The 27,228-nt window shown below is 39.0% G+C and overlaps 1 protein-coding gene across 2 annotated transcripts in view; it reads left to right on the top strand.

Moving 5' to 3' along the window:
- AspRS-m (aspartyl-tRNA synthetase, mitochondrial) overlaps positions 1–27,228 on the top strand; it is a 348,037-nt gene that overhangs the window by 176,095 nt on the left and 144,714 nt on the right. For both annotated transcript variants that reach the window (XM_067151851.2, XM_068228690.1), the window contains exons 8-9: positions 17,187–17,366; positions 22,468–22,575. In XM_067151851.2, the coding sequence (XP_067007952.2) occupies positions 17,187–17,366; positions 22,468–22,575 (288 nt within the window). The remainder of the gene's footprint in view (positions 1–17,186; positions 17,367–22,467; positions 22,576–27,228) is intronic.

Here is a 27,228-nt window from a genome sequence, read left to right as displayed (position 1 = left end):
ACCACATTGATCACAGACATTTTAACCTCACATAGACAAAACACTACTACAATATATTTTATTTTGAGCCCCATTAGACATCCGGATGATATAAACATAATAACATCTTTGTGATATTGTCTAATGGCTGTAATATAATAATATACTACCTGATGATGGCCGTGGAAGGCCGAAACTGGTACGAATGTAAATCCATTTATAATAAATAAGCATTGATAGGTGGAACACATTTCTTGTCTGATATCGTTCGTAACCCGCAGTAATGATGTCCCTTATTAAAGCTGGATTGAAAAGGGTCAAGGAGGGAATTCTAGGTCAGTGATTTGTGCATGAAGCAGATGTTGGTGGTAGGACGGACACAGGGCGGTAATCCAAGCTAGTGTTTTTCGGCATTTTCCTTATTATTGCGTCTTTCCAAATGTTAGGGAATGCTCCATTGGTCAGGCAGTAGTTGAATATGTGAGTCAGTATTGGCAGTACAGCCCCAATGATGTTTTTAATTAATTTTATCGAGATACCGTCATTACATGTCGCATCGGAAGTGATAGAGTACAGCACACGTTTAACATCATTTGCGATAACGGTGTGGAAAGAGAACTGGTCGCCCTCGGAACGGCATACTGAGTTTGCGGGATTAGCCGGTAATGGAAATGGTCCGACTTTAGGCTGAGAAAAGTAATCATTTAAGTTATATAGAGATATGTTGGGAAAGTGCTCTTCTACGGCTTTTCCTATGCCCAAATATCGTAGCTTCTTCCATGTTTTTTTAAAATTATTATTTCCCGCTAACTGTTAAAAGTAGTGGCATTTACTATTTCTAATTAGCTGTTTAACTTTGTTTCTCAGTTTCCTGTATTGCTCAGTCATCTTTGTCACGTGTTCGTCTGAATTGTCTGTACCAACGGTGATGGCTGGCCATAGCAGATCTTTTCTTGGTTGTCAGCCAGGGAGAAGGGGGGCAGGTAAATCTTAACTGCCTCTCCGGAGCATGTTTGTCATACAAGTTCAGCACTAAAGAATTGAATCTGTTAACTTTTGAGTCAATGTCATGAAGATTACGTATGTCATCCCACGGTACGTTATATGTGGCGTTGCATAGGTCATCTAATTCAATATGTTTTATGTCTCTTAAAATAATGTAGCGTGCTTTATACTTCGGTTATTTTCTTTTCAGACATTCACCTCCAAATTAATTAAACAATAGATCACTACATTGATAATAAGGAAAACCTATTCAAAGTACGAATGTTCCTCTTAAAGCTACATAAGTCTCGACCCATATTACTATGAACAAACATGAATATCAATCAAGTTGCTCGTCTACACAGAAAAGGATACCAACTCCCAGATCAACTCAAAAACAATGGCTGTTGTAGAAACGACAAAATAGTTTGCCATCAGCCACAACATTCTTGATGTGTTATTAAAGTGTGGATATGTTCTTCAGACTTCATCAGTGGTTTAAATTATATCAGTCTTTACACAGAAAAAGATACCAACTGCCAGATCAACTCAAAAACGATTCCTAGTTCGCCATCAACCACAACATTTTTGATGTGTTATTTAGTTTGAAGTGTAGATATGTTATTTCAGACTTCATCAATAGGTTAAATTAAGACTATAAATTGTGTCATATCAGTGATTATATCATTATTGGTTATATGTGTGCTTATGTCTTCCAATTGGAGTGTGGCTGAAGATGACTCAATATATATGGGGTCAAAACTAGTCCCAGTTTTATAAGACAATATACAAACTAATAGTATTGAATAGGTGGACCCTTCTAACGCTTTGATAGTGATCAATTGTCAATACGGACCATAATGAAATTCATAACTTATGATTAAGTACGATAAGTCGTGAATTGAAAACCCAGGAGCTGGGACTGGGGTTAATTTGCAGTTCATCATCATCATCCTAAACCATCTCCAGTTTCCCGGGTGTGGTATTAATTTGCAATTATAAGGTCAATTAATGTATGTGTCGAGTGGTCAGGGTAGTAGACGTGGTTCGTAGCGTTAAGTGGGAGGATTTCCATGCTCAGAGCATGGAATATGTGACGCAGCTTATCCGATTCACTGGTTTGTTTTAACAAGTCAGGTAAAGGATGTAACAAAATTATATTGAGAAATTAAGAACATAAGTGTGGATACGAAAGATGCAGAAACTGTTCAGTAGAGGTAGAGAAAAAAATCACAAATGTTACATTATGCAAAGAAAACAACGAGGTGGTATATGTACAAGATTAATTAAAGAAGAAGGGGTGATAGCTAGAGGATGTCCTAAATGCTGTAAAGATGGCTCGACTTTATTGAATGCTTTTGATGAAATAAAAATTTTAGGGCATGGTCCATATTATCATTTTAAACATTCAACATGCCACATATTTGTAAAAGGTGCTGAGTTCAAGTGTTGTTAGGACAAAGAAGGCTGCAATTCAAAATTTGAGATGGATTGTGACTATACGGAAAAGTATATGTGGTTTGATTACGAGGCTCAGCAAGAAACAGGCATTCATATACTTAATAGTAGTTCACAATTTCAGTGGTGATACAGTTTTCAGATTCAAAACAAATGAAGATTTTTGAAAGTGGATGATTTCTGAAATATATGAGGGTTACACCTTTATAGCTCATTATGCTAAGGCCTGTGATTCACAGTTACTTTGAAATATTGCATTGAAAATACAATCGCACCTTACACAGTATACACTGCTCCTTGAGATCGAGAGTATCAGTCTCAAAATTATTGACAGTAGTAATTTTGTACAAGGTGCTTTACCAAAAATATTTGCCTTGAAAGAACTGAAAAAGGGATACTTGCCCCACCTGTTCAATACTTGAGAAAATGGAAATTATATAGGCTGTATGCCAGATGCAAAATATTATTGTATCAATACAATGAAGCCAAAAGACAGAGAAAACTTTTTGAAATGGCACAATGAAAGAGGTGAAGAAAGAAATTAATGAATATTGCAATTCTGATTTTAATATTCTGCAAAGAGCCTATCTAGAACTAAGAAGACAATTTTTGGAAATTGTAAACATTGATCCTTTTTGTTACCTCACCATAGCATAGCATAGTTTGCATGGCCATATATCATTCAAAATATCTACAAAAAAATACAATCGTTGTTCTAGACAAAGAACTAGCTGAGACATACAGTAAAGAATCTATTGCGTGGCTATCAAGTCAATACAAGAAAAATATTCAGCATTCTTTGAATGGAGGTGAAGTTAGAATTGCAGGCGCTGAAGTTGACGGCTTTGACCAAGAAAATAATACAGTTTATCAGTTCCACGGATGCTATTGGCATGGTTGCAATAGATGTTTTAAATCTGAAAGTATTAACAATAAAAATAAGGAAACTATGGGTGATTTGTATTTAAAAACATTAGACTGAAGTAAAAAGATATGAGATGCTGGATACAACCTAATTGAGATTTGGGAATATGAATGGAAAAATTCTCAAATGTTTAAAACAATGAAAAATGACAAGAAAAAACCTGACTGATATTATCGAACCTCTTAATTCAAGAGATGCTTTCTTTGGAGGAAGAACGAATGCCACAAAACTAAGAGTTACAGTTAATGGAGTTGATGAAAAAAAATATATATAGATGTTTGTAGTCTTTATCCAACAGTTCAGTATTACAACAATTATCCTGTTGGTCATCCAGTAAAAAATATATAAACCAGATCACTATGACCATATTTGGTAGGGATTAATAAAATGCAGAGTTATACCATTGAGAAAATTTATCATCCTGTTCTTCAGACAAAAATCAAAATGAACAAGAATTAAAAATATTATTTCCTCTATGTTCCAAGTGTGCAACCATTCCGAAATAGAACAAAGTTTTGTAGGTACATGGACAAGAAGGCAATAGAAAAGGGATATAAAATACTGAATATGTATGAAGGCTGGCATTTCGAAAACAAGAACAACACATTATTTGGAGGGTATGTGAAAATCAAACTGGAAACTAGTCCTTCAAAAGCAAGGAACACTACATACAGTCTGTTAAAAGAAAAATTAGATATTAATCTAGATTTAGACAAGATTGAAGAAAATCCAGGAAAACACGCTGTATCAAAAACATGTTTAAATTCTCTGTGGGGAAAATTTGGCCAAAGACATGTCCAAAACAGAATACGTAACCACACTGGACCGATTCTATCAAATTCTTCTAGATGATGGATTAGACAAAATGGATGCAACTTTTCTCAATGATAATATGGTTCAAATGAAATACAACTTTAAAGATTATTATATAGAAAATAATACTGCAACAAACATCTTCATTGCAGCGTATACAACTTTAAATGCCAGGCTATGGTTGTACCAGATGTTAGATAAATTAGGAGAAGCCGTACTTTATTTTGATACAGATAGTAAAGTGTATATGGATAATGGTTTAAATACTGTAGAAACAGGTTGTATGTTAGGAGAATGGAGAAATGAACTGGGAATTGGTATTTACGGCATTGAGTGGGCTTCAACTGGTCCAAAAAGTTATTATATAAAGAAAAATTACAATACCAATATAACCAAAATAAAAGGGTTTGCTCTGAACTGGAAAAATTTACAACACCTGAATGGAGAAGCTATGATAAAAATTATTGAAGTGAAGTAAAAGTAAGTATACCACTTCAATACAATCAAATATCCAGAGACGCTAAAACTAAAAATTTTGTAAATAAAGACGTAACAAAACAATTTTCATTCGAGCAGTAGTTCTTTCAAATTATGATACCGCCGCGTACAGATTCTAATTATTTTATTTTTTATTACATATTTTTCACAATATAAATTAATAGGTCTAAACAATATATTAAGTTAGACCCTATGCAATAATAATAATAATAATAATAATAATAATAATAATTGTGCTCATGGCTCAGCAGCGAGAAATGTCCTTGTTCCAATGCTGCTATTCTCATTTCTCTCACTGACTAGATCGTGAATGTGCAAGCAGTATTAACACGTTGGGTACCAGACCAAAATTCATAGGATTGTCGTCTAGTGCCGTGAACTAATAACTTAGAGTTACTGCCTGGTGCCAAAACGTTCACAGACTTAACCAAACAAGTGATCACTGAAATGAGGATATATTTATGATATATTAGGTTAAGTTATTATGTATATTCGGTAAAATATTGTGACCCCATATGGGGTCGTATTGGTCGTTACGAATTTTACACGTATATGCACCCCTATATGGGGTCGCACCTGTACAGTAGTTAATGTCCCGACGCTCGGCCATACTTACATTCTCCTTTGCCGTTGATTATGAGATACGTGTTAGTTTGTTCATACTGCAGCCGTTCAAAGCAACGATCTTCGATTTTAGGTCAGGGAATGTTTGTAAATGACAATCTTCCCATTTAGGTTAGGAAATTTTTGTATAAAATTTTGTTTTATAAAGTAGTGAAAATCATGTGAATTTGGTAAATTAGGATGTAAGAGAATAATATTATCAGAAGAATTTGTAGTTAGGGAATATTGAATATATACGTTTGTATAACGTTTAATTTGGGTAAGAGAAGCTAGCAATGATGATTGTGCAACATTGAAAACCAGTGACTATATCGTCGAAGACTGTTGAATTCGGTCAAAATGTTGCAACAAGTAGCCTGGAAACCCAGAGTACAGTGGGGAAGGGTATGCTGAAGTGCGAGATCACTATTTGCTCTGTACTGGGTACAAAATCACTTTAACTAAATACATCGTCTACATCATCATTGTCCGACTTGTTCAATATATCGTCCAGACTATCTGTACTAAGTATTTTACTGGTCAGTTTATTCGTAACGACTTACAGGAAAAGGAAACTCACAGCACTGCACACATAAACAATCAGTGCGCGAGATAGACAGTGACTTTGTCACCCTACAAAGCACTCTTAACGTACCCATATGGGGTCGTGCCACAACAGGACTTGACGAATGAAAGGTGGACTATGCAAGTACTTAAATAGACGGCCGACAGATGACAGGAAGATACTTTACACAGCTTCGAAACCCACACTGACTGCACACCCAAATGGGTTTGCACAGTTCTCGATTTCAAATGAACGCACGACCCCATATGGGGGACGTGATGTTCAGAAACTTGACTACTCTCACGTACCCAAATGGGGTCGCTTGGCACTCAACGTGTTAAAGTAGTAGGAACCTTGAAACCGGCAGAGAGAGAGAGAGAGAATGACAAGTTACAGCGAAACACTTTAAAACGCTAGTAGTGAACTCTGGTAGCCATTGATAATACTTTAGATATCTAGCACTCAGTCAGTACACATCATGTACTCAATTAAACTGACCTTGTAACAATGTTCACGATAGCAAAGTGATCTAAGTTTTGAGCTGACAATCCAGAGTTCTCAAGTTTGAATCTACCTTTAATCAAGTATTTTTGAAATATATTCAGCATTAACGTAGTATATATCTCTTTACTTGAGTAGCAATCTTTGCCTGCCATGTTAGCTCAAGTGGTATGGTGTTGGGTAAATGTTGAGGATTTGTTCTCTGAGAAATGCAAGGGGCCCGCATTTCTCAGGTTCGAATCTTTCTTCATTCCCTTCAATAAAAAATTGAACAAAAAGGAGAGAATGAGATTGATAAATTAGTAAAGTTGGAGAAGGATCTCCGGCGTTTAAAATGCTGAGAGATAACTTCGGAGGAGTGGGCCATTCCAGCAAAGGAAGGAGATGGAAGGAAAGAGAGGAGAAGGTACAAATAAAAAATCCCGGGGATCACATCAAAGATAAATTAAAAAACCATCGCTGGCTTCAGAAACACACCCAGGGTTTCTCTGAGATGCTCGAAGTTTTGTAACATGGTAGAAATAGCCGTAAGCCTTAAGTGAGTGATAGGCCTCTGGCGAGACAGTATATATTTGTAAGCCTACGTATATATGAGTAATGACCTCTGGTATAAACACCTGTAAGTGTGTGTATGAAAGGCCTCTGAAGCGACGGTATGTGCCCGTACGCCTGAGTGTATGAAGGTCTCTGGAGTGGTAGTAAACACCTGTAAGCCTAATTTTTTCATACTGTTAGTATAAGAACACATCTAGTGCATGCTTTTCTATTTTTCCTATATTTTTTATATTTCTATATTTTAATACCCTTTCAGTGTACAGTATTTTTTATATGTTTATATATAATAAGTATAAAAGTCCTAAATTGTAGGTACTTAACATTTGTTATCATTGGGTCCACCTAGGACAAATAACTAATGTTGGTATTATCCCCTTTTCCAGGGTCGCTCAGTCGGCGGAGCAAGAGTCCCAAAGGGTGGAACGTTCGCAGGGCCAACTTTACTGTTTTGGGACAGACCTTATGAAAATTTTATAATTTGCAGGGCTATAAATGACTTGTTAGGTGACACAGCAAAGTTGGAACTAAATAACAATAACATTTATTAAATGAACAACAGTCTGGACATGCAGATGAGAAAAAAAAACTATTTACACCAATACAACTCAAATTGACTGCTTCTGATCTGTAATGTGAACATATGTACACTGCATGCTTATGGGTTCCATTCGTTACAACCTATCTTCATTTAACCACCTTGTTCGGCTTCGTCAGCCATGGCTTCGTGCTGGTCAAGATGCTGCAACTAGTAACTCCTCCTTTACACAAGAAATTTCCGCCAAGATGTACTGGCGAAAGTCTTTGAACTCGGAACAGAGGGAAGACAGATTTTCATCGGCGCGGTCATTAGTGTTGGCAGCCCTGCTGGCACTGGCTGATGTCAGCTGTTCCAAGCGAGCTTGGAACTCATCCATCCGTTTAACAAACTTTGTTTCAAAGTCCGACACACGCTTATTTACACTTTTTACAGACATGTTTTTACTAGAACTAGACGTCAGTTGTCTGGTGTAATTACTGACACACACTCACCGGACCTGTCTGCTAATTATCTTGCTAATTCAGGCTGGTAACACAGAGCTCTCCTACACAACACACACAGCACGCGCCATATTATGGTGTTTATATGGTTTTGCTGTCGTAAATGTTGGCAATGTGTTTGTAATGAGGTGTTTGTTGCCTTGATATTGAGATCTGATAGTTATGCGCTAGTGATTTAATTTTTTATTGTATAGTGTGGTGATAATATTTTTAAAATTGTGTTTACAAATCTTGGAATTTGTGATATTCTTGTGCACCCTTTCATACTTCGAGCATAAATTTTATGGAAACGAGAACAAAGTGATTTCTCGCTGTAACTTCGTCCTGAACAAGGATTTTAATTTATGCGCTAATTTGTTTTTTAATGGTGTGGTGATTTGCTTTTTTTAACTGTGTTAGGAAATATCGAATATATGTTACTGTGTGCCTTTTTTGTATTCCGAACAGGAAAAAAAGAGCAAAGGGACACTATCATTACATGAATTCTCTGTAGACCAGGACAAAACTACGGAGTGGCTAAAAGCAGGTAGCACTCTCAGTTTTCCATTTCTATTTCGGGTATTTACCTTCTTTCTTTCTTTCTTTCTTTCTTTCTTACTCTGTTTACCCCTCCAGGGTTGGCTTTTCTCTCGGACTCAGTGAGGGATCCCACCTCTACCACCTCAAGGGTAGTGTCCTGGAGCATGAGACTGTGGGTCGGGGATGAAACTGGGAAGGATGACCAGTACCTCGCCCAGGCAGCCGCAACTTCTATGCTGAACAGGGGCCTTATGTTGGGGATGGGAAGATTGGAAGGCATAGACAAGGAAGAGGGAAGGAAGCAGCCGTGGCCTTAAGATAGTTACCATCCCGGCATTTGCTTGGAGGAGAAGTGAGAAACTATGGAAAATCACTTCGAGGATGTCTGAGGTGGGAATTGATACCCCCCTCTACACAGTTGACCTCCCAAGGCTGAGTGGACCCCGTTCCAGTCTTCGTACCACTTTTGAAATTTCGTGCCAGGGCGAGGAATCGAAGCTGGACCTCCGGGAGTGGCAGCTAATCACGCTAATAAGGTGTTTTTACCCATGAATTTTCTTTCATAGAATAATCCTTTAGGCGGTGTCGTATTTGCCATGTGACAGCAACACAACACATTTATATCCAAGATAATCTGAACTTTAATATTTAAACATTGACAAGTAAGAATCACTACTGCTATGACAGTAAGGCCAACGCATGAAGTGTTGTTACCTGAATAATGGGGCTGATGACCTAGATGTTAGGCCCCTTTGGACAACAAGCATCATCATCATCATCATCATCATCATCATCGAGCAGAGAACAGTTTACAATTTATTTACTCAAAATTCTTTTCTCTCGCGGAATTTTTATTTAAATTCTTCTTCTTCTTTTTTCGCTATTTGTTTTACGTCACACCGACACAGATTGGTCTTATGATGCTGGTGGAATAGGAAAGGGCTAGCAGTGGGAAGGAAACGACCGTGGCCTTAATTAAGGTACAGCCTGATATCAAAATGGGAAACCACGGAAAACCATCTCCAGGGCTGCCGGCAGTGGGGTTCGAACCCACTATCTCCCGGATGCAAGCTCACAGCTGCACGCCGCACGGCCAACTTGTTCCACCCTATTGCATTTCAAGTAAAATTTATTGTCTGAATTTAGCACGGCCAACTTGCCTGGGGTTTAATATTCTAGTGAAAGGTATGTATGAAATGTACTGGTAATCTCAAACTATATACAGTACCGGTCAAAAGTTTAAGGCCACCCTATAAAATAGCACAAATTTTATTTTCACCATACATAACATCATAATTTCGTTACAATACAACTTCAGTATGTAAGTAAGTGCTTTTTCACGGTACCTAGTAATGAGTAGGACCTCCAGCCTGTTTAAGACACTCACGAACATGGTATGGCATGGTGCTGACTAATTTCCGGCATTGCTCACTCGTTATCTCGTTCCAGATCATGGAGATTCTCTGGCGGAGCTCGGTCACATTTTTAGGTTGGAAGGCAGCAAGTCGAAGTCCAATAATGTTCCATAAGTTTTCAATTGGACAGAGGTCCGGGCTTCGAGGTGGCCAGGGCAGAACAGGAATTTCTTTTTCCTCGAACCGCGAAAGTGTTAGGCGCGACTTGTGGCATGGTGCATTGTCCTGCTGGTACACATAATAATCACCATGGAGCTTTTTAGCAGAGGGAAGCATATTATCTTGGAGTGTAGAAATATACTCCGTGGAATCCATAGTCCCATCAACGAAAAGGAGAATACCGGTACCCGCAGCTGACATGCAGCCCCATACCATGACAGCTCCCCCTCCTCCTTGCACTGCTGGGGCTAAACATTCCGGTAGGAATTTTTCAGTTCGTGTACGACGAACCTTGAGTTTGCGTGATGAAAATAGCTGAAAGCGCGATTCATCGCTGAACAGCACTTAACCCCAGCGATTCATATCCCAGTTTTTCTTTGAACGACACCAGTTTCTTCTAGTCCATCTCGATATCGCCGTTAGGAGAGGTTTCTTCAACGGAGAATATGAATCTAGTCCTTGTTCTTGCAGACGTCTTGATACAGTTCGACGGGACACACGATGACCAGAAATGTCCGTGAATCGCCTCAAAATAGCAGGAACACTAGCACGGCGATTTGCCTTAGAAATCATGATAATGGATCGATCTTGGCACGGAGTTGTTGTTCTCGGCCGTCCGCTGCGCGGCAAGTCATTCACAGCGCCTAGCTGTTGGTATTTCCTTACTGTGTTCGTAACACACATCTTACTAATATTTAAGTCTTCTGCTATCTCTCTGTGAGACTTGCCGCATTTAAACATGCCTATAATTTGCCACTTGACACTGTCTAACACACTTTTTTTTTCCCATTGTACACAGAATAAAAGTTACAAATTCCTGTCACTATGCACTGCTGACAAAATCTCACGGCGAAATCCCACAAGCCAGAAATCTGTGCTTGGATGCGATCTGTTGAGTGAAAGTGGAACTACTAGATGCGACAGGTTAGACGTGGGTGGGTAGCAAGCAAGCCGTACACCAAACATGAAAAGAACAAGGGAAAATCGACCATTTTAGGGCTGGCTTGAAGACGTATAAACCTGCAAAAAAAAAAAAAAAAAAGGGGGGGGGGGTCTGCATTTTTTTGGAATTTGTATATTTATACCAATATTGTCCCCAACTATTGCTAAGTCCACAAAATAAAATTGGTGGCAATACCTGCAACCAGTCGGAATATACAATATATTATACCTCAGAAAATGGGGATTTTTTGATGTGACCTTCCAACAGCTAAAAAATCATAACTTCTACAATACTTGGCCCAATTGAACGAAATCAGGCAGTATATATTCTATCAGATGTAAGAGCTCAGTAAAAAAATTGCTGAGCTCTAGTGCCAGAAGTTTAGGTTTTAGGTGACATATCATGATTTCCTTATTTCCTTATGTGGTCCTTGATTCAGTTTGTTCATCTGACATTAACCCAACAACACACCCAAGTTGAGTCCACCAAACACTAGCATCTGTCTTGTATCGTTCAGTGCTCATATCGATGTTTGTGCGTGAAAATGAGCAATTGCGGCACACACTGCTTTCTTATTTAACCCGCGGTTACTCGCATGGTGAGCGCGGCACTCACCTTCGTAGTATATTGCTTCTTGTTGGAATGTTACAAAACCTCCACCTTTGTAGGTCCCTGTACCTTTGTAACAGATTATTATGAAGGGGATGTGTCAGTCATTTTCATTATCTTTGAAAATATACACCCGCAATTTATTATTAGGCACGGCAGTGTATGTTTGGTGAGCGGTGCGCTCAGTAGCGAGGAGCAGTGCTACTTATATTTCGCTCATTGTAATAAGTCAGGTTTTGTTGTATGCTTGTGTTTAATGTGAAATGTTTATACTGTGGGTGTTGTTAGACAATATTGACAAGTTGTTGTGGCATCCAGTGATCAGATACTTTCGTGGTTGTGTGAAACGAAGGAGGGAAGGTCTTGAACATCGAGACTGATGGTATGAAACATATGAGGTTTACGGAAGTGATCATAACTCTGTTTCAGAGTGTTTGCAAGTTCTGGGGAAGGAGAGGAACCTTCGGTTATAGCAAACTGTGATATCAATATACATAGCTTGTTTCACGGCTGGATGCCCTTCCTGACGCCAGCCTCAGTTGAAGAGCTAATAAAGATGAAATAAATGATGGTGAATGAAGTTGGCTAAATAGGTGTAAGGAATCGGCTGTAGTCTGTGAATAGAAACTGCCCCGGTATTTGCCTGGAAGCGTAAACAGAAAACCATTCTCAGGACAGCTAACGGTGGGGATCGAACTCACGCGTCTCCCGAATGTTGAGCTTGCCTCCATAGCCACTCCACTCGGCCGTGTTTCTAAATAAATAACTATCTCAAAGGGACATATTAAAAATACCTTCATATTTATATGGACATATTATAGCCTTTAAACATAAAGGTGAGCGCTGCGCTCACCAGCGAGTAACGGCGCACATAGGGACCTAGTGAGTAATGCCGGGTTAATAAAAATAAAAATTAAAAAAAATGAAAAGCTGTGGAAAGTCATTGTTTGCTGGTAGAAAGATATGGTGAACACACTCCATCGATTAGAACATGTGAGACGTGGTTTCGACAATTAACGTGAAGATTTCAACAGTGTGAAAGACTGGGTGATTACCCAACTCAAACTCAACAGCAAGCGTTAAATGTGTCACAGAAAACAACCAGCAGACGTTTACGAGCAATGGGGAAGATCAGTAAACTTGGTAAATGGGTCCCACACGATTTGAATGAACGGCAAATGGAAAATCGCAAAGTCTCTTGTGCAATGCTGTTTCAACGCCACGAAAAAAAAATCATTTCTGTACTGAATTGTGATGGGTGACAAAAAATGTATTTATTTGGAAACTCGAAGTGGAGAAAATCATGGCTGTCACCTAGTGAGGCCGATCCTTCAACAGGAGGGCCATATCGCTTCGGCAAGAAGACCATGCTTTGTGTCTGGTGGGACCAGAGCGGTGTTGTGTATTATGAACTCCTGAACCATTAATGCACAACGCTGTCGCCAACAAGTGATTAATTTAAATCACGCATTGATTGAAAGACGACCGGAATAGGCCAGAAGACGTGGCAAGGCGATTTTGCGCCATCTCACGCAGCAGAACCAGTGAAAGACACCTTGAGGTCGCTTGGATGGGACATCCATCCGCACCTGCCGTACTGCTCGGCCCTGGCGCCATCTTTTTATCACCTCTTTGCATCACGTGTTCACAGAGCAGCACTTCAGCAATTTCGAGGAAGTTGAAAAATGGCTCGACAAACAGTTTGCCGCAAAAGACAAGCAGTTATTCTGGCATGGTATTCATAACTTACCTGAAAGATGGGTAAAGTGTGTAGCAGCCGATAGCCAATATTTTGAATAAACCAAAAAAAAATTCCCTTGAAAATTACGTGTTTTCTTTGTAACAAAAAATGGCAATACTTATGCATACTCTGGTATATCAACGCATTATTTGTCAACTGTTTTGTTAGAGCATCCGTCATGAAATCTCTGAAATCAACAAACCTCACCGCTTTAAGGGAAGAATTCTTCTCGGAGTTTGACATCGTAGAATATTTAATTTCATGTATTTCATCTGTATAGAAATTTGAAATAGCATCTAAGGAACATGGATTTGCTTCATGTGGTTCCTTCAAATTTTTGGAAAAGTTTTCTTAAATACTTTTCTAAGGGAAGAGGTGGCACAGAATATCCATATCATTTTCTGCTTCTTACTGCTTGTACTTTGTTTACTTTCAATTCAAATTTTGGGCTGTTTTCTCAGACATAATTTTATGTGTATCGACAAGAGAAGTATGTTGAATTTAAACCTACTCTCTCTATATATTAGGCCCACTGCTAGACTGACCTTAGATATCACTTTAATCAGGTGTTGTCATTTGATATCCATCATAAATGTCTGCTTACTTCCATCTTCCTCTCCCTGCAGTTTCTCAGTTCTTCCGTCTCATGGGGTGATTTCCAGTGTTTGTCCTTACCTGATAAATATTTTGGTGTAATAAGAAAAATGTGAGAGGTATAGCTCCTGTATTTCCGTGTTTTGACCTTTAACAATAAAGCAGTGTTTTGAAAGCAGTCTGATTTTACTGTCTTCGGAAAAATGCACATCACAAATGCGGCTATTTGCCGACATCTGCCTATCTTTCCGCAGAATTACCCTGTTCCATTTCCCAAATTCATCTTTATCCGAGTGAACGTATTCCACCTATGTTGTTTATACAAAATTTTGGGTGTCACTTTGCACAACCAAGTCACCAGTGAGACCATTCTGCGACAGAGTGACTCCAGGAAATTGCAAGATACTGGCCATATTCTTCGCTTACCAGACAGCTAGTACTAAATAGGAACCTCCAGGAGTCAGGCAGAAGCTGGGCAGATCAGTCATGACATGGCAACAAATGCTCAAAGAAGAGCTATGAACAGTTGACATCAGTTGGGACGATATCAAGAATGTTGCTTTGAACAGGGTGTGAGAGGGGGTACCCCCCCCCCCCAAAAAAAAAAGGAATTATGTTTTAAAAGCTGCATATTTTAAACATTTTTACAAAACAACCTTATCCCCTTCAAAATACTTTCCATTACTGGTACCACTAATACATTTGTCCCACTGGTGCTTCCACTGTTCAAAACATTTTTTTGTAGTCATCTTTAGAAATGGCTGACAGCTCCTCCCTCATTTTCTTCTTGTCCTCTTCAATGTTGTTGAATCGGTCTCCTTTCGTGCCCCTTTTCATGCGTGGAAATAAGAAAAAGTCGCACAGACCCAGGTTAGGCGAGTAAGGTGCATGTGGCAGCGAAACCATGCCATTTTTAGCCAAAAGCTAACGGAGATGGCTGTGTGTGCAGGTGCATTGTCGTGGTGGAGGAACCAGTCTCCTGTCTGTGCCACAATTTGGGTCTTTTTTGACGAACACTGTTGTGCAGTTTTCTTAAAACCTCCAAATAAAAGGTTGGATTGATGGTCTGACCTGGGAGAACAAAGTTTGAATGAACTATCAGTGTTGTTATGATGTTTGATTTGACTTGACGACATTATTTTGGATGGTAATATATAAGTAATAATAATAACAATGTAAACGTTTCCACCTTTTCAATACTAAAATATATTCACAAAATTATAAATTACACAGTACTAGTTTCGACCCATCTAGGGGTCATCATCAGCCTTATTGGAGCAAAGATCACTTTTGGCGAAATCCTAAGAAAATGTTATTTTAAAGAATAACAAGTGAAATGAGATGTTATTATGGTAATAGTTAATAATACAAGGAATATACATACTAAGAGGTTTTTAACAAAGAATAAAGTATAAATGGGGTGTTGTAAAAATTATAATCATGGAAATCAGTCAGTAAGTTCTTGTATTGAAATGAAATATGGCTTAGGAAGAGGGCTTAAGGTGGGGCTGAAGGGTGCGGGAGAAAGTGTAATTGTCTTGGAAAAGTACCTTTGATTAAATTTAGGATTGAGTTTAGGTTGGCTGCATTATTGTTTCTGAGGAAAGTGATAAATAGATCGAAGAGTATGTTGGGTTTCTCTGAGATTTCATTGAGATTGTGACTGGCATTAAAGTATTGGTCTAGGTGTATGTAGTAATTTTCCATTATGTTGAGTAAAGGGCCCTTGTTTGCTAATACGAGGATGTCCATGTCTTGTTTAATATTAGTGAAATTATGGTTATAATCTTGCATGTGTTGGCCGATGGCTGAAAACCTGTTGTATTTTATTCCTCAGAAACAATAATGCAGCCAACCTAAACTCAATCCTAAATTTAATCAAAGGTACTTTTCCAAGACAATTACACTTTCTCCCGCACCCTTCAGCCCCACCTTAAGCCCTCTTCCTAAGCCATATTTCATTTCAATACAAGAACTTACTGATTTCCATGATTATAATTTTTACAACACCCCATTTATACTTTATTCTTTGTTAAAAACCTCTTAGTATGTATATTCCTTGTATTATTAACTATTACCATAATAACATCTCATTTCACTTGTTATTCTTTAAAATAACATTTTCTTAGGATTTCGCCAAAAGTGATCTTTGCTCCAATACGGCTGATGATGACCCCTAGATGGGTCGAAACTAGTACCGTGTAATTTATAATTTTGTGAATATATATTAGTATTGAAAAGGTGGAAACGTTTACGTTGTTATTATTATTACTTATATATTATTCTCAGTTCAATACGGACCAAAAACATGAAATTCATAACCATTAATTATTTTGGATGGGGTGACCATTGGCTTGACTGTTGCTTTGTTTCTGGGTAGTAACCATAGCACCATGACAGATTACCAGTAATGACCTTTGACAGAAAATCTGGATCAGTTCCAAGCTGTTGTTTCAAAACACGACATGTTTCAACTTGAGGAACAAACTTGGCAGCAACCCTTTTCATTCCTAAATCTTCCGTTAAAATTCGCCGAACCGAGCTCCAAGATAACCCACTAATCTCTGACAGTTGTCTATCGACGGTCTGTGAGCACAAGCTTTCGAATTTTTTCAATATTTTCGTCGATTCAGGCAGTTGATGGACGTCCAGAATGAGGTTTGTCATCCGATGACATATTGCCACTCGTACACTTGAGTTTTTCCCATAGTGTCATCTTTGTAAGCCGTTTTCAACATTAAAACAGTTTCAGGCGCATTTTTACTGAGTAGAAAACAAAATTTCACAGCTGCACGTTGTTCACTTAAACTTGCCATCATAGAAACGAAACAAGAACAAAACAGTGCTAGCAAAAACAATCACTGCACATGAACAGAACAAGCCAGGCGGCACTGAACTGGCAATGACACAGCTAGCGGCAGAAATGCGTACTATACAAGCTTTGCCCACGGCAATGTTATTCCGGTTATTTTTGGGTTCCCCTTCGTTTAAGCAGAAGCTTGCTGCCCTAAATCAGTGATGATGATTTGTGTGATCACGTGTTGCATTCTTTTTTAAAATTCTTTGTTCTGTTTTATGTCTAAGGTTTTGTTTCATATTCCCATACAACTTACTGTATCAAATGCTTTTTTAATAATGACTTTATAACCTCTAAGTAGTGGTGATGTGTATACTTTGTGCTGGAAGCAGTTATATCTTCAGTTCAACAATTTGACTGGAATATTTTTTATTTATGACTTGAATTATGCAAGATATATTATCCTTAACAGATGTTCTCTTGCTTCCAGCTAGACATCGAAATGTCATTCACTAATCGTGATGGTGTGATCTCATTAGTAGAAAATCTTCTGTTTCATAGTTGGCCACAAGATTTTGGGAAGTTGTCTATCCCATTTCGAAGAATAACGTACAAAGAGGCCATGGAAAAGTATGGTAGTGACAAACCTGATACCCGGTTTGACATTCTGGTAAGTAGACGTTGTGAAAGCTGTAATTTCAAGTGGCTGAAATTTCCAACTGATTACTTCTGATATTCACCACATTTACTTAATATTTTTACCTACTTCTGTTTTATTGTGATGCTCATATGCCTGCAAGAAAAAATTATCTTAAATTATTTGTGAAAAATTACCCTGTCCCATTTCCCAAACTCATCTTTTTCCTAATCACTTTGTGGAGGGTTGTGAGGGTCCTTCAAGTAAAATGACAACTAAGAAATTGTACCACAGTACTTAAAAAATTCTGGGTAAATACCATCCTTTCTGGTTGCTTCGCCTACCTTGAGCTGCTTCTCTCTCATCTTGTCGATAGTAAAACTGGAGAATAGACGGTCAAACGCATGTGGCGTATGTGGCCTCAGCTACACTGTTGACGATCTATGGCTGACAAATGTGCCACCAGAAATCTTTTATGTGCAAACATCGTATGACATGAAGTGTTGAACGGACGTGACTACCTCTGTCACGTTTGAACCTGGAGGCTGACATGCATAGATGGCACTTTTGTCACGATGGTTAATACGTATTGCAGCATCTGAGCTACATATCACTCTCTGAGTGTCCATCGTGTGCACTACTTCCAGGATAAAGGTAGAGGAAATAATGTCAAGATTGCTTTTTAATATTTAGAAATAAATATGCGTTCTACCTTGTCTGGAATAAGAAAGTGTAAAGAGATAAAATGTATTCATCATCATCATAATTTCCCCCTTATCCAGCTCCTGCTGGGTTGGCGTATTTATGGCACTTCTCCATCTTTCTCTTTCCTTCCACCATTCCTCTTCCACAATCTTATCCCAGTGTAAATTTAGTCTTCTTATGCTGCTCTTCACTGATTCAATGCACCTTGCTCTAGGTCTTCCTCTTGCTCTCTTGCCCTCGCACTTTGAAATTCTATCCTCTTCCATCCTCTTTACATGTCCAAACCACCTTAGTTTATTCTTTTGAACTCTCATTTAGCTTTCCTATCCCAACGTCCTTCCTAACATCTTCATTTCTCACTCTGTCCTTCCTTGTCTTTCCTATCATACTTCTTAGGAATTTCATCTCACTGGCTTGAATTCTACTCTCTTGCCTGCTAGTCAAAGTCCAGGTCTCAGCTGCAGAAGTCAGTACGTGTACATAGTACATTTTGTACATTATCTCTTTATTTTCCTTGCTCCTCCTTTGCTCCAAACAAGTTTTCTTACACTTTGGTAGAATGCATTTCTCTGCTGTACCCTCCTGCTAATCTCCATGTGCACCCGAGCATTTTGCATAAATTCACTTCCTAGGTATTTAAAGCTGTCCATAATTTCCAGACTCTGACTTCCAATTTTCACAGCGCTCTTTCCCCTCTCGATATCACCATAGTCGAGCTTTTCTCTGTACTGATTTTCATATCATTCTTGTCAATGTTTTCGTGTTGTACTTCATTGCTGTCCTTTCCCCACATCACATCATCATCTGCATCTCTTTATCTCCATAGGCCTCCTTTGAATCCTTTACAATTTTGTCCATGACCATAATAAACAAAAGAGGTGACAGCACACTCCCCTGTCTTAGTCCAATCTTATTCCTAAACCCTTCTGTCTTTCCAACGGGGGTCAGTACTCTGCTAACACAGATGTACATTGCTTGCACCATTTCTAACATTTCTCTTAGGAGTCTCTTTTTTTACCATGGTTTCCCAAACCTTCTCTCTGGGTATACTGTCACATACCTTTTCTATATCTAGGAAAGTCATGACCAAATCCTTTCCATATTCCCAGTTCTTTTCCATCAGCTATCTCGTGCTAAAGATTGGGTCCACTGTAGATCTTCCACTCCTGAAGCCATATTGCAGCTCTTGTAACTGTCCTTCAATCTTTCTTCTCATTCTTCTTTCTAATATCCTTTCCAGTATTTTAACTACCTGCGATATAAGTATGATTCCCCTATAGTTACCATAAACTCTTGTCCCCTTTCTTAAACACTGGTATTATTATCCCTTTTTTCCAGTCTTCTGGTACACTTCAGTAGTTGGTACCACCACTGCATACCAACAGGTCCAGCAGCCTTTATCATTTCCACAATGATTTTATCCATCCCTGTTGCTTTTCCCATCTTCATCTTTTGTACCGCTAAAAAAATCCAACTCCCGCATTGTTATATCATCCTGTGTTGTTGAGTCCTCACACTGTATTGCTTCTCTCTCCCCTGTACAGTTGTTCATATTCAATAGCTTATCAAAATACTCCTTCCATCTTCTCTTTATCTCTTCTGGCTGTATTAACAGTTCCCCATCTTCCTTTTTCACTAGCGTTGTGGTAACTCTTTCTGTCCCCATTTTGTACCTACTGCCGGGTGTTATTCCTCTGGAGTACAGATGCTACAAGTTTCCCTCTTCTCCACCGATGCCGTACCGAAGTCCACCTTCTCCACCACTGATGCCATTGGGGTCTTCACCCATACCCTGGGCTTGGGCCCTCTATATTTGTGACCCCCGAAGGAAGGGTGTCCCAGGAACTGGGTTGTCCTACTGAATTGTGGGGTCCCCCAGGGACGTGCCCTCTAGGGGTTAACAGGCTCCCCATATTGACCTGGACAGTGACAAGGAGGAGGAGAGTAGAATTCAGGCCAGTGAAATGAAATACTTAAGACAGAGTGAGAAATGAAGATGTTAGGAAGGAAGTTTGAATAGAAAACCTAAATGAGAGAATTGATAGGACATGTAAAGAGCATGAATGAGAAAAGAATACCAAAGCAGATGATGGAGATGAAGTTGGAGGGAAAGAGAGCGAGAGGGAGGCAGTGCAAGGAGAGAGGAAGATGGAGCAGGATCTGGATAAGGGGAAAGGAGGAGGATGAAAAATTGAGACCTGCATATTTTCTTTGCGACTGACGCTTATTTATAAGAGCATTGTACATCACAGCTTCTCAACAAGCTCTGAACTAGATTAAAGAAGAACCGATTTGAAATATCTCTCTTGTCGTTAGTACAGCAGAACGTGGATAATTCTTACCCCTAGGGACCATCAAAGAATTTGAATTAAACAGAAAAGTTATAAAACATTAGATTTTACAACAACAGATGTCGTATCAGGCGGGAAAGAAATCACCTTACATGTTAGTCTTAACGCCATTAGAAATCACATTTGCTCTGTATTAAAAAAAGTCAGAGGTCATAGTTTGCATTCTTGATTTAATTTTCTCCCCCATGATATATGAATCCAGATGATTTAGTGAGTGAAAAATAGAATCACTTAACTTACATCCTTCTGATTTTCAAAAAATAACCTGAGTTGATTGACGTAATTGGCTGCCTCAGCCCACTCGACGCGCTGTCTGCAGCTTGGTAGGAGTTGCTGATTACCTCGGTGATTATGTCCGCATCAGTGAGCTTGTTACACACATCAACATTGACAAATTCTTCAGAGAAGATACGAACGAACACTATTTCCTCTCAGCTGCGCTTCATTCAGCCTCGTCGACACTCTCCTTGTCTTTTATTAAGAAACCAGCTTTCTTGAAAGAGTTTGTGATTGTTTCGGCTGTTACCTGATCCCATGCCCGCTTACACATTCTCGTCAAGTTTAATTTTAAGTGTGTTACAGTCCTCTGTGAGAATATTCTCAACCAAGTAAAGGTGTTGAGGATGTTTTACTATGCCCTGGTCCATAGGCTGGAACAACAGATGCCATGCTGTAGTGAGCAGTGCAGTTATCAATGAAGAGAGTAACCTTCAGTTTTTCTTTGGGACACTTTTCATCTAATTTTAGTAGCCACTTCTCGAAAACGTTGCTTGTCATCCAAGTTCTTCCGCTGGATGCATACTCATATGGTTTTGTTTTTACAGTTTTGAAACATCGAGGATAGCGGATTTTTCAATCATTAACAGAGCCAGTTTTTCAGACCCAACCAGCAGTGTAACCCTTTCTTTGCTAAGCTTTCCTCCATGGCATTTTTCGTCTTTAAATGCTAGTCTGGTGTGCACTTCAACATTGAAAATGTTTTTAGGCTCCATGTCCCATCACCTCTTGCAGATTTTTCTTGTATTCTTCAGCTTCGCCGCGCCTTCGCCACAAACAGATTAAAAGAAATTTTGTTCCATTCCTTGAAACCATCCAGCCGCCCTGTGCTGGCTTTGAAATCATGTTCCCCAATTCAGAGGTAAACTGTTCAGCCTTTCCTCGTAAAATAGTTCCACTGATCAGAATTTTCTTGTCTCGTGCCTGCTTGAACCATTTCAAAACACAGTTGTCTACATCTGGGGTGTCCGGTTCTCTTGTCCTTTTCCGGCCTTTGCCACTGGCAGTTCCACTGCTCAAAATTTTGTCTTTTAATTTTCAAATAAGTCGATAGCGTGTTAAGTGGGATTCTGAACTCGTTAGTAATTTCAGATTTCTTCTTTAGACCTTTTTCTACTTCCCTAACCGCTGCTACCTTTTCGGCTGAAGTTATTGATTTGTACGTCTTAGGTCCTGACAAGGACATTGTCACACGATCCACACTCAACAAAAGATCAAGTAGAAATGCTCAAACAATGCAGTCTCTCATAATGGCGCCGTAATCACTAAGCATACTTGACCGCTTGACTCTGTGATGCAACAGTCAGTTTAAAACAAGGCAGAAGGAGTATTCAGGAGGGGCGGGATGGGTAGGAAGAAAGGACACTGTCCTCACAGGTGGCTTTGAGGGTTAAGGAGACAGAATTTTCCCACCTTCAGCCCATTCCAACACAGTCTCGCCTGTTGTTGAGAAAACATGAGTTGTGAAATACTGTGCTGTATCATTGAGGTAAAAAATTTGAATATACCAAAATAAAATTTGAAATACCCATGTTTTTTATAACAGTGTTTACATACAAAATGCTAGGGACCAAGCAAAATATTCAAATTAAAGATGATTTTGAATTATAGAAGTTGGAATTACCCAAGTACCACTGTAATTAAAAGAGTAAGTAGAATTTTGGTTGTTATGTCTTTGTTGTACCTTTTTACTTCCACCTTTTGGTTATTTTCCTTTTCAGTTTAGAATGTACCTTTTTACTTCCACCTTTTGGTTATTTTCCTTTTCAGTTTAGAATGTTAAAATATTATTTCAATTTCAGCTTCAAGATATCACAGATGTCCTATGGCCTAAAAGATCAATGATCTTCCCATCTTTGGAACTGGATGATGGCTGTAAAATTAAGTGTGTTGTTGCTCCTGCTGGAAGTGTAAGTAGAACCAAGCACAGAATATACAGTAGAGTCTTGATTATCCAACCTATGTCGGATAATACAGAATAACTTTGAAAATGAACTAAAACCATGTTTTACGGTACTCTATTTATTGACTTATCAGTTCACTTATACAGTAGATGCAGTATTGAACAAAAACATTCCAAATGTCTTACGAAAAGAAACTTGTCAACAATGTCTGCTTGCCTGCTGATTCACGTTTTCTTGGTGTGAGATCCTGTCATCGACGATAATCCTTCACTGAGAGTCATCGTTTTCTCCTTTTGTTCTACAATGCCTCGTTCTTCTTCTTCATCATCCTCATTTTCGTTAGCATTCACAAAACCAATAATATCACGGTCAGTTAGTTCAAACAGCTGATCTTGTACACAGCACTTACTCACATCTTGAGTCGTAGCATCCTCACAGCCAGGAGTGGAATTTAGTAAGGGAATGTTTTCCATGTCTTCTTGTACCACTTCCTCTCGACGTTCAACCTCACTCAACAATATGTTCCAAGACTTTCTAATGCCGTTGTTTCAACTTCTTCCCAAGACTGCGTTATCCAGTATGCTACGTCTTTCATGTTGTTTCGTTTTAACTTTTCTGTCATGTCACTGCCATTGTCCATTTTCTCTATCATGGATGAAAGGAGTTTCGGCCGATATTTCCTCTTCAATGTTTCCAGCACACCTTGGTCCATTGGCGGCATAATGACGTCATGTTAGGAGGGAGGAACATGAGCAGGAACATTAACAGAAATGTTTTTAAACGTACTAGGCTTCTTTGCTTTACCGATCATAAGCAATTGTGCTTTTAACTTCCCAGTAATATTACTACAGGCAAGAACAGTAACTCCTTCCTTACTACACTTGTAGCCATGTGCAGACGTCTTGGCTTGGGCTGCGAGAGTTTTGATGGCAGCATCTTGAAATTCAGCCCTGTCTAATCACAATTAAAAATCTGATCACTGGTTAATCCTTCAGCAAGAACTATTTCTTGAAATTCCTTTTAAAATTCCACAAGCTCATAGGATTTAGCTGACAGTTTTTATCCACAGATATTAAGCTGCCCAATGCCATACCGTTTTTCCCACCGATCAAGCTACCCAGCACTGGCAGTAAAAATAGGGTCCCCTTCATTAAACTCCTTCTGGAAATACATCGCCATTTATTGCAGAATGGGGCCAGATATTGACAGGCCTTTTTCTCGGTTTTGAGTGAACCGAAGAAATAGTGCTTCACTTACTTTTTCCTACTCACATTTTTCATTGTTTTTTTCTATTTTTCAGTGCATTATTGTTGCTCTGGTAGAGCACCACTTTTCAATTTCTTCCCTCTTATGTTTCCAGTCTCCCACTGTAACACATCCAACACCATAACCTAAAACCACTTTTTGAAGAGTTTGGTTTCCCCTTTGTCCAGTCTCTTTAACCCACTCGACTTGTATTCCACAGAAATAATCACTTTCTTCCATTTACTCACCATACTTTCAGAGGATATGAGAACTATAACATCCGCACCCAACCAATACACTACTGAACAATGATTGAAAACTCGCGGCACCTGTCCTTGAAAATAGTCCGGTCCTACAGTATGACTGCCAGTGCTTGTCCCACGGTCGCACCCTCCACACCGGGTGTCCCATAATTACCTCCACCTAAAGTTCAAATGAAGCCTACCAGTTTCGGATAACACGGAATGTCGGATACGCGAAGGTCGGTTGAGCGAGACTGTACTTGTAATGTAAGATGAAATACATTTATTATGGCTATAAGTGAAGCTGCTTGATTTTGTTCAAGATGCCTCATGACAGAGCACACCCTACCAGAAACTGAAATTACGTAACATCATCATTCATAAGCTTTGTGGAACTACCTGGGGTTCTTCGGCAAGCGTTTTACGGTTTTCAGCTTTAGGCTTGGTATATTCAAGTGCTGAGTACTGTGCTCCAGTATGGATGAACAGTCATCACACAAAACTCATTGATACTGAATTCAATTCCACTATGCGCATAATAACTGGCACAATTCGATCTACACCAACTCATTGGCTCCTGCTTCTATCTGGAATAATGCCATCTGATTTACGCAAATCCACCGCTCTTATCAAGGAATTCAATAAAATCTTAAGGAACCCCGATCTACCTGTACGTGAAGATCTAGGAACTATCAACCAAAACAGATTACGTTCACGCCATCCAACTTTATGTAATGCCTTAGACATGGTTGCTAGAAGCTACAACCCAAGTACAGAGTGGAAAAGACGGTGGGAAGCAGCAACGGAGACGCACCTGCACAGTATGTTCTCGAATGCCAAACTTCCAAGTGGATTCCAACTACCACGTAAAACATGGTCTGCTCTGAACAGAATAAGAACAGGCCATGGCAGGTGCAGAGACATGCTGTTTAAATGGAACAAGTTGCCGACACCCGCGTGTGACTGTAGAGCTGCACGACAAACCATACATCATATTGTCAGAGAGTGTGAAACGTGGGCATACACAGGCAGCGAAGTGGATTTCCTGATGGCAACTCCAGAAGCAATACAGTGGATCAGTGATTTCGACATTCAGTTGTAGGGAGCCTTTTCTTGTTCATTGTTTTCTTGTTATGTAAATATGTATATAATTTATATCTGAAGTCAACTTGATTGTATGGGCCATACGCTAAATAAATAAAACACCCTACCATCCATTTCTGTACATACTTGACATTAAAACATGAAACATTACAGACTTTTAAATATATAAAATTAACAGGTGTTGTATTATACCCACAGAGTCTGCTATGGTGTCTTCTGCAAGGGTCTTCAACAAAATATTTTCTTTGTCGAGTTGTAAAAATTCCGATCTTTTTTGTAGATAGTTCCTTGGGCTCCAAAGAACAGCCCTTTAATGGAGTATGCACAGTTTCCATAGCGATTAAAATACTTATAGACATGATACTGTATAGGCTTTTGGGTTTATGCCGTGTCAAGAAAATAAGGTGAAATTCTTTACGTTTCAGTATCATGTCTATAAGTACGGGCTGTGAAAGCATCAATGGCAACTCAAATATGGGATGCAATCATCGTCATCAACTTCATTTACCAGGTCTTGGGAGTTGTTCTCGAAGAGCATCGTCAGGTCGAGTATGTAAGTTTCGTGTAACAGCATCAGTGAACCAATTCTTCCCGTGAGATGTCTTCAGTCTATCAAAACTAATTTGGAAAATACCTGGAAAAAAGAAAACAGTAGAACATACCACTTCAGACTTCAGATTCTACTAATCACACTTTTAATTATGTAATTCATTAACTTATTTATTTACTTAATTTTGTTTTTTATTTTGTGAAAAACCTGTGTCCACTCTTCTAATAATTGTTAAAATGTTATAACTGATATTAATGAAGTACTCGTGTGGTTCTTCTCTCTTCAATGCTCCACCTAGGAGTGCGAATGACCAAATATATTTGTCGCAGGTCTCCTAGAGGACAGATCATTTTTGTGTCTCTTTTTCATTTGTATGTCAGAACAGTTGTTCCTACTTTAAGTTTCTGAGGAACGGAACTAGTGGCCAGCATTTTATCAATAATGGTCTTAATAACTTGTAACACATATGGTCAGGCTTTGGTGAAAAGTGTCCAGGCAGACAATGTTATTGGATATTGAACCATAGGTTTTCCTAAAACTATTAATCTCCCATTGTTATGAGTAATTTTCCTGACTACTGTTGTAGTAATTAAAGTTTGCTGCTTCATATTCGTAACGTCCTCTGTGTTTGGCATTACAAGTACACTGTGCGTTTGATGCTGTATTGTTTTTTACTGTTCTTGCCCAGTTTTTAATAACTAGTGACTGGATGTTGGGGCTGTATAATTTTTTTATTAGCTTAAAGTTCATTAAAATGCGCTCAAAAGTACTGGGGTTAAAGGCGTCTAAATTATTAAACACACATCTCAAAAACATTTTTCCAACTCTCGCAATTCCTACAACTGAAGTTATTTAGAACAAGCTGCAGTACCCGTCGTTGACGCAACAAAGCTACTTCCCGCCAATATTCAAGCAGGCTCGGGACGTGGCAGCAAAACCGTGGTCAATGTAATGTTATTGTCGATATTGTAAGCCCTGGGATCTTCCTTCTTTCATGACTCCCTCTTGTCTTGTTCTTCAGGTGATTGTTCCTTTAAGATTTTTCTCATTTTAAAAATAATTATCACATTTTTCCTTGTCAATATAGACTATGACCATGTGGTTTTACACCTTAAGACAATCCTGACAAAAACCATCGCCAGTTCACACGATTAGCAACTCTTGCCGTTTATATGGACTAAGCAACAAAACTCTAAATCATAGTCGGTACGATAAAACTGTATAACACATAAATGATTGGAACTTGTATTCTCTATAACTTTTGTTACGGTACTTTCTGTTAGGACCAATAACATAAGTATGTAGAAAATATCCTTCCCCTAAACTACAGTTTCATCCAGCGTAAATAGAAATTATTTATACCCTATACCAGGGCGCCTCAAACGCCCAAAATCTCACGTGTGCAAACTGAGGCGCAGAGGTCCTGTGCACTGTGCATCGGTCCCACTCGGCTCTGCTAGGACCAGCGCTTCGTCCCAGGGTGACTCGGCTAAGCTCGACTTGGCTCCGATTTGGAGC

Source organism: Anabrus simplex, chromosome 7 (genome assembly GCF_040414725.1).
Source record: "Anabrus simplex isolate iqAnaSimp1 chromosome 7, ASM4041472v1, whole genome shotgun sequence".
Taxonomy (NCBI): Eukaryota; Metazoa; Arthropoda; class Insecta; order Orthoptera; family Tettigoniidae; genus Anabrus; species Anabrus simplex.
This window is presented reverse-complemented; position numbering and strand designations above follow the sequence as displayed.